Below are 11,448 nucleotides of genomic sequence, written 5' to 3' on the forward strand. Positions count from 1 at the left end.
TACCTTAGAGAAATCAGATTAAAAGAAATGTAGATTATTATATTGAAATGTAACCCAAAGTTAAAAATAAAGTTATACTAGTTGGTTTTTTGTTTAGTTTCTTTGCTAGCTATTTCAGACCCTCTACAGTGAGTAAGAGACAGGTTCTAGACAGAAGATAGGCTTTGGAGTTAAAAAGATGGGCGTCAATCCCAAGTTCTGCCACTTATTGGCAGTGAGACATTAAGAAAGCTGCTTCACCTTTGGGAGACTCAAGTTTCCTCACCAGAGAAACAGGATAATTAGATTTCAAATTTAGGGTCAGCCTGCCTTCTAAATTCAAGAGTTTTGTATCACTGAAATACAGACACTCACATGCAGGTAGGGAGATGACTTTTAGATGCCTTCCACTTTAAATGTTCTGTGAGTTTCTGGACCAGGACACCTAGTTGAAGCTCAGGCTCATACTAAAAGGGAAGATCCTGAAGGGATTTCCAAGAGTTAATCCTAGTTTCTCCTATTTCTGCAGAGTCACTGATATTAGAGCTGCCATGTGATACAAGAAGCTTCTCTACACCTTACCCTCATGACCAGATTACGTACTCTCCCCAGAGAGTAATTAAAATTAAAACAACTCCAAACTATAAAACATAAAACTTATACAATACAAAAATAAAAATAGCTTCTTCTTGGATTTTCTGGGTACTCTATGCTGGGTAAATTCACCAAAGCTGAACTTTTCTCAGCGTTCAGAGCCCCAGATTTTCTGCTCTAAAGCACATATTCAGTAAGCCAGTTGGGCAAACTGGCACTGATCACAGTTAGACTTCACCACCATGAAAGCAAATCCAGGGACTTACCCACTCTAATGAATTCCCACTTAATGAGAACAACTGTATAAAAACCAGTTTTTTTTGTAATATCATTAACTGTAATACTTACTTTGTTTAATTTTTGAAGAGCATTTTTATTTTCATCTATTGCCTGTTTTAATTGGATACATCTAAATTTTCAAAAAGAAAGAAAATGTATTAATTGTTCTATTGTCAGACTAGAAAGTTACCTTATAAAATCATACATAAGTCTTTAAGCTGGCAAGGCAATTAGCTATTGTATGAATGATGTTAAATAATTCACCTGTAACTGCTTTTCCACCCACCAGCTTGGGTGATCCTCACATGCTCTAAAGTACTCAGGTAGGACAGTCAAGACTCAGAAAGCTGGTGTGCCTCTGAGCTTCAGTTTCCTATCTCTAAAATAAGGAAAGCATTAGATTTCAAAATGCTTCTCCAGCTCTAAAATTCCAGAAACCTAGGACCTGGTCTAGAAGATATCCCTAAGGATGATAACGACCAAGTGCATTGTGCATCATGCATAATTCTAGGCACTGCGCAAGCACCACCTCATTTGAGCCTCATACCAACTCTTGCTGCAGTAGAAGGATGTGAGATTCAAAGGAGAGGACACAACTGGTCAATGGTGCAACATGCAAAGACAGAGTTTAGGACTCCGCATCTGGTCTTTTCCCACCACAGCACATTCCCCTTTTAAGTTCGCTCGGCCTATCTAGATGGGTATAATACTTTAATTATTCCATAGATGGCCCATAAAATGTAGCTTAAGGCTTAGACCCAAATAAGAAGTATAAAAATGACTGGAAATGGGCTATATCTAATAATGACAGTTATCAAAATTCACGTTTTCTCAAAAAATAACCTGAGTCAATATTTTTTTATGCTGTTTGCTAATTTTTTTTCTTAGAGAAACTAATGAAATGAAATAAGTAGCAAAAAAGGAGACAAAAGTCCTTTGTGAAAGAGACTGAAAAGAAGTGAAAATATCAAACTATAGCTGACCCTGCCAGTTACTTACCCAAAAGCCCTTCCACAATCTGCATCTATGCTGACAGGCTCAGCCCCTCATTGACACTGACACTTAAGTGCTCAGAATCTACTGCAGGTAGGGTAGGTGTACAGCCCACCACTGGCCAACAAAACATGAAAGAAATATGTTGGGCACTGCCTCCCATTTTATCCTCCCTGGTGCAGCACTTAAAGAATCCTTCACCCTTTCTGCTTTTATATACAGATACCTGAGGACTTTGTAAAGGTGAGGGAAGCCATCACTGGCTAGATGAGGATGACAGAGCATGATGAGAGCAAAGGCTGGTCGTTGAGGACATCACGAGCCACTTATCCACCCTGAGAGAGCCTACTTCCAGACTTTTTGTGGAATGAGACTGTAGAGCCATTAATTTTAATAGGTACCCTGTTACGCAGACCAAAAGAATCCTAACTAAAACTTAGACTCGAAAATTTCACTTAAGAGCCAGAGAAGAAAACTATAAAACAAACTGTTTATTAAAATGATCTCCTTTGTATCTATAACATTACTAAAATCCTCAAACTGTTCAGATATTTTAAGATTTCTGGATCAGGATAAAAACTCAAGTACGTGCTCATCTTCACCACCTCCTGAGACCCCACAAAAAATGATTAAAACATCTTAAAAGGTAATAAATCCTGAATGTAGGAGAGTGAAAGAGGGACCACCTGTCAGAAAGACATTTCAAAATATTTCTGCTGAATGGCAAAAAGGTAGAAATGTGTTCTTCTAAAAAGAAAGTAAGAAGTCTCTAAAAGGGACAAGATCCACCAGGCAGTGAACACCATGATTTGGGTCAGCAGGTAGGAAGGACTAGGAAGGGAGGGGTAATTAAAATGTGTCTAAGGGAATGAATGTATTATGAAGTTCTACAGGTGAAGACATCCACAATGGCTGGGATTTGCTTTACATATTATGTTACATTATATTATATTAATTAAATGATATCCATAATATCTAAACTATAAAAGCAATCAATCTTAAGGCAACCTAAGAGCTTTATAGATAGTATCTAGGGAGAGAGTAAAGATACTGATTAAGTTTAGATTTAATTAACACCCTTTTATAAGAAGTCTGCCTTTTTAAAAAGTCTGTTCACAGAAAATCTGAGCCAGCTAGCATTCCCCTTTCTCTTATCTTACCTCCCTCTGTTCTCCCACCTTACCAGAGGATTGTCTCTAAAAAGTACAATTAATGAATGACCTGGGAGAATTACAGTTGCCAAATAAGTTCCCCATACACCAGGATTAAGGCCCACTCTATTTTGGCATTGGGCACTCCTCGGCCCAACAGCTAGTTCCTAGGCCCCCCCGAAAAACCCTGCCCATGTACAAAGAACTTCATTCTCACCCAGGGGGTAATAATGTAGGAAAAAGACCTATACCTACAACAGCATAAGAATCCTGGACTGCTGTCTGGAATAATCAAACTACTCCCTCATTCTTAAATAAAAATGGATAACCCAAAGACCACCAGATATAATAAAGAAAATCAGCAACGTGAAGTTAAATTTAAGACTAACTAAAATTAAATAAATAAATCATTGGAATCCAGAGGAATGGAAGACAAGAGAACCTCCCAGGTGTGAACAAAAAGACAGAGAAACAAAAACTTTTAATGGGGAGATAGGAGACTACAAAGAAGAGTCTAGGATGTTCAATACCTGATGCAAAGGTGTTTCAGGAAGAAATAGACAAACAGAAGTAAAAAAATAAATAAATAAAAAGATCTTTTGGTAAAAGAAATTTCCCAGAAGCTCATGAGGGACAAGAATTTCTAGTTGGAAAGACCCACTGAGCATTTAGCAGGATGAAATTTCAAAACAGCAAGACTGAAGAGACAAGCCCCAAACAGGTCAATTATAAAGGAACAATCATCAAACTTATTCACACTACTGAGTATAAAGAAACCTGACAATGTCTTCAAAGGTTTAAGAGAAATAATTTTTACTGTATAACAAGCCAATTAATGAAACATAGGGGTTGATGTTTTCAAACATACAAGTGTCCATGAGAATTTTTTTAAATGACTATGATGGCAATCTTTTTATACATGAAGAAGACTATTTATGGTTATGTGGGTTTAAAAATAATTATCATTTATTAAAATAAAATTTTAAAACCTAGTTTTCCCTGGGACTTCAAATTTAGCCTGTAAATCTTATTCTATTTTAAAATCTAGTCAAGTAAGTATAATTACCTTCACTTTTTCTTTTTTATTTGATTATCTCAATGTGAACTGAATTTCTTAATCAATCCTAATAAATGCAGCTAATTAAGTTCTCTTCAACATTTTAAAATTCATTTAAATTTTATTTTGCTTTTCAGCACTTCGAATGCCTAAAGTAAGTAAATTTTTTTCAAATGGTTCAAGTGAATCATTTAAACTAATAAAATGAATTTCATGTTCCTTTGAATGTTATGTCTCGTTTTAAATACCCAAAGCATACAGATTATCTTAATGATGTCCTAAATTGAATATGAAAGTATGAATAGACTAATTCGATTTAGTTCATCATGTCCATGTAATTTTAAACTTGATTTAATTTTGATCTCTCCTAGGGATTAAAGAAGTCAAAACAGAACAAAACACACCCTCTGAAAGAATAGTTTTCCTATGTCAAGGGAGTTAAGGTCACCATCCCAAGTAAGGCAAAACTGCTAATAAGAGTTTTCTGACCAGATCCCAGGATCTGAGGCTACAGTAGGACAAAGATCTACCATAATTCTGCCTCAGCCACTATGTTGACACTGAACAGTTTTTATAGTTGCTGTCACAAAAGCCAAGTCCATAACCTTCAGGTTTAGCTTAGTTTTTTTTAGATCCAAGTTATATCATGATGTAATTTTTCCATTAGATTCAAATGGATCAATGCCTCCAATTCCAATGAGACTGCAGTGAAATTCTCTTTTCCTTGACTGAATTTCACATTTCTCAGCAGTCTTCAAGTATGTTTATTGCCGGCCCACTTTAATGTCCTCTAGCAAAGTCATGGTAGACATGTTAACAAACCACTGTGGGAACCTTAATTTTCTCAACTATGTTAAAAAGTATCTCATGGTGTTATTGTGAAAATTAATCAGGAAAGAGGTTTTAAGAGTGTGGACCACACTGCTTGAAACATGCAGAGTAGAGAATAAATGTAAATTGCTGCTTTTTAACTTTTGTAATTCTCTATTTAATCATTCCACTATTTAGACCTGGGAAATACAGATAATTGCAAGAAATACTTTAAAATAAATTTTGGAAAATTTCGTTCATTGTTATCTTAGTATTAATTTCCATTATTATTCTTTTTAGGAATTGTCCATAAAAAAGGAAAGAAATAACATCTCAGACAATTTCTATGCTATAAATACTGCCCACTGAAATGTAAGTATTATATCTGGATAGCTTATATAATTCAGTATGTAATTTACCTTTGGTAAATATTTCTCCGTTTACTGGCATCTAGAGCTTCTTTCAATTGACTCTCAGAAAGCAAGCTACCAACCTACAAGAAATAGAGACTGTTAGAATATATTGTTAAGTACCATATAACCTCAGGAAATAAAATTTTAATTCTCTTTTCCCAATATTTCACAACGAACACTTTTAAACATACAACGAAGTATATAAAGAGTTAAATTTCACAGTGAACTTCCATATAACCACTACCTAGATTCTATCATTAATATTTTACTTACACCTTTTTGATCCATCCATTCATCCATTTGCCTTATTTTTTATGTATTTCGAAGTAAACTGTAATCCTCATAATTGATGCACCACAGATATCACTAATGAGAGTTCAATGTCAGTGTAAAATTTACATACAATGAAATGCACATATCTTAAATATAATTTGCTAAATTTTGGCAAATGCATACACCCATATAACTCTAACCCCTATCTACATACAGAAAATTACCAATACCCCAGAAAGGATGAACTCTTTTGTGTCATCCTTTCACATAGCATGTTCTTGAGATACTGCCGTATACAATCATTAGTTTATTCCTTCATACTGCTCAGTAGTATTCTATGAATATGTCACAAGTTTGTTTATCTTCATTCTTGTATCTTATGCCTTGACTTAGCATTTTCCAAACACTACCTGTAATTTTGCCAATGTACCCCAAAATAAATATGTAAATACACATTTACATAAGTAATAACAACATACTCATATGTTCTTTTCTAAAGATGATGTGAAAAAGAAGTGGATGAAAGAAGAGAAACTAAAATTCACTAGCTTCTTCTCTTTCTATTTTGCATCTGAGTGTTAGTTACAAATTGACAGCTGGAGATAGAGTCAGTTATAACAGGTATGACCCAAATGGGTTCTTGATTACTTGTCCATGGACACCAAGTTGGAAAGTCTGTTCTTTTTTTTTTTTTTTCTTCAAGTGTCACACTATCAAAGAGTCCCTCCCAGATACTTAGGCTATCAGAAGACTCCTGGGCCAAGTCTTCTTCAGGTCGACTAATCTTTTTGATTGTTTTGTTTCATTTTTGTTTTAGTAAGTTTTTTGCAGTTTACTTCTGAATCTTTTCTGGTTCTCCTAATATCCCACTAAATTTAAAATCGGAATCAGAACCTTATTAAGCACCTAGACAAAGTTCATTGAAGTCAAAACCTCACGAAGTTTTATTTCTGACAGAAGAGTATTTTCTTTTTATTGCACCACCGTAAAATCTAAACGTCACTTATGAAATATTTATCCATCAAATTGTTGTAGTTTTTAAATGAGAGTCCAAAACAGGAACAAATATAAGCACTCAATAAATTTCTTGTCTATCAAAGACTAGAAAATAATTTTATTTAGTAATAGATCAAACAAAAAAAAAGTACAATTAGCAAAGCGAAATAAGAATTTTGGAAAATAAATTAATTACGATTAATTACGATTTACTTTTTCTCCTCTTTCGAGTCATATACATTTGGTGTTCAAAATCATGAAAACATCAAAAAGTATTAAGAGAAACATAATAATCATCAGCATTCTAGCATACACAGTTACCATCCTGGGATGTTTCCTTCAATCTTTTTTTCTATGTATATTAGATACAAAATAATTTTACTGAAATATTGTCTATTTAATTTTATGTTTTATATTCCTTTTCTAACTTGACATTTTATCAAAAATATCTTCCCCATACATGAAAATTTGTTTTCACAAAATTTTAATACTATTATATCCCAACATAAGTTATTTATCCATTCCCTTATTATTGATCATTTAAGTGATATCCAGCCTTTTCCAAGTAACAGTGATGAACACTTTTACACATTAAATTCTGTCCCAATAATTTTTTTTTTTTACTATTATGTATGGCAAATCCCTAGAAATGTAATTACCCAGCCTAGGAGCATGACTAATTCGCTACGTCTTGTCAAACTGCTTTCCAGAAATGCTGTACGTTATACTCTGGAGCAGTGTATATAAGTGTTTCATCACACTCTCCCCAGGACTGAGTATTATGATTTTTTAAATGTTTGTGATATTTTATTTCCTGGGCAGTTACTTGATTACTTTTTAAGTTAACTTTTCTCATGTTTATGACTTCTTTGTACTTCTTTGGTTCATGTCCTTGGCTAATTTATCGGATCCTAGTATTTTTCTTACGTATTAGGACTATTCTTTGATACCTTTTTCGTTTGAGTTCATGTGAAGCAAAAATAGCCTCCTACTGGAAGACCGCTCAAAGGTTAGGGGGCATGGAGAAAGCAAAAGGCGCAGAAAAAAAAAAAAAGTTGGAAAGGTTATTGTTTTAGATTTGGGAGGTGAGGTGGGTTAAAGGAGTTGCTAGGATGGAGACTGAGAAGCGAGGGAGCGGGCGCTTAGTCTATGCTCACGATTTTCCGGAGGCTCAGTTTCCCCAGGGATGGGCTTAGGAGCCGGAAGGTTAGAATCAGGGTTAGTGCCGGGATGCTGGGGTGGGGGAGGGAGCGCTGTAACTCGGGAAGGTACGTGGGTGGGTTGGGGTAGGCTCCCAGGATTAGGGTGCACCCCAGATCTCGCCCGCCGCCAGAACCCAGGCCACCTAGTGCTGCCCAGGCCCCCGGCTGGGCAGTCAGACGATACCTGTAGCTTCAATTCCTGACTGCGGCGCTGCAGGGCCTGCAGACGATTGCTCTGCCGCCTAGCCAGCATCTCCCTCGCCTCCGCGCTCAGCGCTCACCGTCGCCAGGGAAACCAGGCGGCGGCGTGGGACGGTGACGCAATCACGGCGCGCCCGCCTCGCAGCCCGGCGGTGAGGGGGCGGGGGGGACGGATGGAAGAGGAACGTGCAGGTCGTCGTCTGTCGCAGTAGCCACCCCGCAGGTCCTGGGCTCTCCGATCAGTCCTCCCTTACTGGTCAACCCGCAGGATTGGGGTGAAGGTGGCAGAGAAGGCTCAACGGCGTGGAAACTACATGTCCCACAGTACTTCAGGAGTCCCACGCCACCACCGCCGGGGTTCTCGGTATTATGGCATCTATTTTCTGATGCCAGCGTTGCTGAACTCATCTTAAGGTACAATTTAAGCATCTTAAGTTCTTAAGTTAACTGCAAGGATAGCTTTCCTATGTGACCTTCCTGGGATACATGGTTTTGTCGCATATTCTCACTTGAAAGGACTGGTGTGTGTGTTTTTAAAGATTTTATTTATTTACTCATGAGAGACAGAGAGAGAGAGAGAGAGAGGGGGGGGGGGGCATAGGGAGAAGCAGGCTCCCTGCAGGGACCCTGATGCGGGACTGGATACCAGGACCCCGGGATCACGACCTGAGCCAGAGGCAGATGCTCAACCACTGAGCCACCGGTGCCCCTGAAAGGACAGTTTTTAATTCTTTGCCATTTGGGGTACCGCTGGTTCCATTTCACTTTAGTTTTGCACATTGTCACGTTGTCCATCCTGAGTTCTGTGGATGGTGATTTTGTTCAACAAGTATGTGAACAAATAATTATGATCTCCATTTTATATCTCCTCTCCCGGAGATTATAACAACATTTTCCCAGATGGTACTGAATCCTTTAAGTCCCAATTCCCAAACTTTGCACTACACCGAATAAAAATGATCGTGATGGGAGTTCACTTTTCAAATGATGAACTACACTAATATAAATGAATGCACTTCAGTAAACAAACAGGTTGATTCTATAGGCCCAACTACTATGCTACTTAATTTTGAATACTGTTTTTTCCAAATATACATAGAGAAACGTGACAACCAAGTGTCCACCTAACTGAATGTTCACATTGAATACACCATGTCACATCACCCAGACTGGGATACAGAACATTACCAGCACCCTAAATAATCTTCCCCTCCTAATCCCTACCCACCCCTTAGGCCAAAAGTAAACACTATCCTAACTTCTAACAACAATTTGTTTTGCTTCTTTTAAAACTGTACAATGAAATCATGCAGTATGTACTGGCTTCTTGGGCTTTTTTCACTCAACATGTTTGTAAGACATACCTCTATCGTTGTTGTAGTTCTAATTTGTTCAGTTGTCATTGCTCTCTGGTATTTCAGGGTGTGATATTCATTCCGCTGTTGCTGGACATGTGGATAGTTTCCAGTATAGGGCTGTTATAAACAGTGCTATTACTTACATCTATACCTAGTACAAACATGTACACAATGCTAGGCTACAGGGCATGTCTTATGTTCAGCTTTAGTAGATATTGCCTATTTTCCCAAAGTTGTACTAATTTACTCTGCCTATATGGGTTTTTGTTCTTCATATCCTTGACGATGCTTGGTATTATCTGTTTTGTAGTTCATGTCTATTTTGAATTAACTTGTCCATTATGACTCATGATACTTAAAAATTCACTTAACTAACCAGATGGTATTTTCATTAAAAAAAAATTTGTAATAGAGGCGCCTGGGTAGCTCAAGTCATGATCCCAGAGTCCTAAGATACAGCCCAGAGTCATGTCTGGGTCTCTGCTCAGCAGGGAGTCTGTTTCTCCCTCTCCCTCTGTCTCTCTCCTCCACTTGTGTGTGCACACGCGTGCGCTTTCTCTAATAAAAATTTTTTTAAAAGATTTGTAACAGGGCTCACTTGTGCAGCACATATGCTAACATATGCTAAAATTGGAATGATATAAAGATTAGCATGGTCCCTGCACAAGGGGGCCATGCAAATTCATGAAGTATTCAATATTTTTTTAAAAAACGTTTGTAACAACAAATGAGAAAGGACTGCTGTATCTTTAAATGGATTAATAAATCAGTACTTGTTATAAGAGGCAAGCAAAATCTATTTTATGAAATCCTTATTTATTTTAAATATACATCTATAAATATACATCTATAAATATACATCTATAAATTAGACAAAATATTCTATATCTGACTTATAAGGATTTCCATATTTATATGAAAAATTGCAGGGTCATAAATATAGTATAATTCTATGTTGGTAAAAATAAAACCCCTACGTGTGTATATATATATATATGAACAATGAGGAAGGATGCAAAAAAGCTTACTACTCTTCTTCACCTCAAGTGGAAAGATAATTTTAATTTTATACATTTTCCATATTCTGGTTATAACCATTTATTCCATTTGAGTCTTAGATCAGCATCATCAGCATCACCCAGAGCTTGTTAGGAATCCATATCCTCAGACCCCACCACAGAACTACAGAATCGGAACCTGTATTTTAATATTACCCCAGTGTTTCATGTGCACATTTAAGGCTAAGAAATACTATGGAAGTATTCAGTGTGCTATAAGGCATGAGATTATCCTCAGCTAACTGCCTTTTTTATTAATTTACATTTCTTTTGATTTGTAATGCTCAGCATAGTCATCTTAACAGTAGTCAGTTACTTCTTGTTAACCTTTGATGTCATTTTGAGAATCAAAGTGATGGGGCAAAGGCAAAAAAGAAAACTAAATTTCCTTACCACCTACAGCCCTTTGTCCTTGAAACAGGCAGTGACCTTCCTCTAGAAACTCAGCTACCTGGATGTTAATACTTTGCTGAGGGCAAAAAGCAATCTTAGCCTGACCCCCAGGATCCTTTGAGTCTACTCTAACATAGAAAAATTCCTTTGGAAACTTCCGTTATCTCTACCTGCTCCAAGATACAACTTGACAATCATCCGTTATCTCTACCTGCTCCAAGATACAAGTTGACAATCATCCCGTAAGCATGATCACTCATCTGAAGGGTCTCATGACTGAGTTTTTACTAAACAATAATAAATGATCTTTTCCTAACAAGAGCTAACCCCCTCAAGGTTGTGGAAACCTTGTTTCCAAAATTCCTTAGAGACTTAGGCTATCCCTGCCAACTTGAAATTATATAACCTCCGCTTTTCACAACCCCAGTGCAGCTCTTCTGGCCCACAGGTCCTCTCCCGATGCTTTAATAAAACCACTTTTTGCACTGAAGAAATCTCAAGATTTGACTGAGTAATCAAAAGGGAAGGACAGAGCAGAGGACCAAAGATTGAAGTTTAAGAAACTTGGAAAAGGAAGCAGTGATAAAAGTCTGGAAACACAGGGAAGTTTTAAATTATTAGGGAAGTGTGGGAAGAATTTCAGAGGAGAAACTGGCATCAAATACTCTGGAGGTGAAAATTAAGTATTCAG

The 11,448-nt window shown here is 37.0% G+C and overlaps 1 protein-coding gene and 1 non-coding gene across 2 annotated transcripts in view; one reads left to right on the forward strand and one right to left on the reverse strand.

Moving 5' to 3' along the window:
* Positions 1 to 8,000, reverse strand: part of NPHP1 (nephrocystin 1) — a 59,906-nt gene extending 51,906 nt beyond the window's left edge. Inside the window, 3 exon segments of the mRNA NM_001195841.1 lie at positions 922 to 982; positions 5,283 to 5,356; positions 7,932 to 8,000. Coding sequence (NP_001182770.1) covers positions 922 to 982; positions 5,283 to 5,356; positions 7,932 to 8,000 — 204 coding nt within the window.
* Positions 8,001 to 9,906: 1,906 nt separating this feature from the next.
* On the forward strand, positions 9,907 to 10,010 carry LOC119864068. Its single transcript, XR_005372854.1, has one exon. It is a non-coding gene; the product is annotated as a U6 spliceosomal RNA (small nuclear RNA).
* The last annotated feature ends 1,438 nt before the right edge of the window (positions 10,011 to 11,448 follow it).

Source organism: Canis lupus, chromosome 17 (assembly GCF_011100685.1).
Source record: "Canis lupus familiaris isolate Mischka breed German Shepherd chromosome 17, alternate assembly UU_Cfam_GSD_1.0, whole genome shotgun sequence".
NCBI lineage: Eukaryota > Metazoa > Chordata > Mammalia > Carnivora > Canidae > Canis > Canis lupus.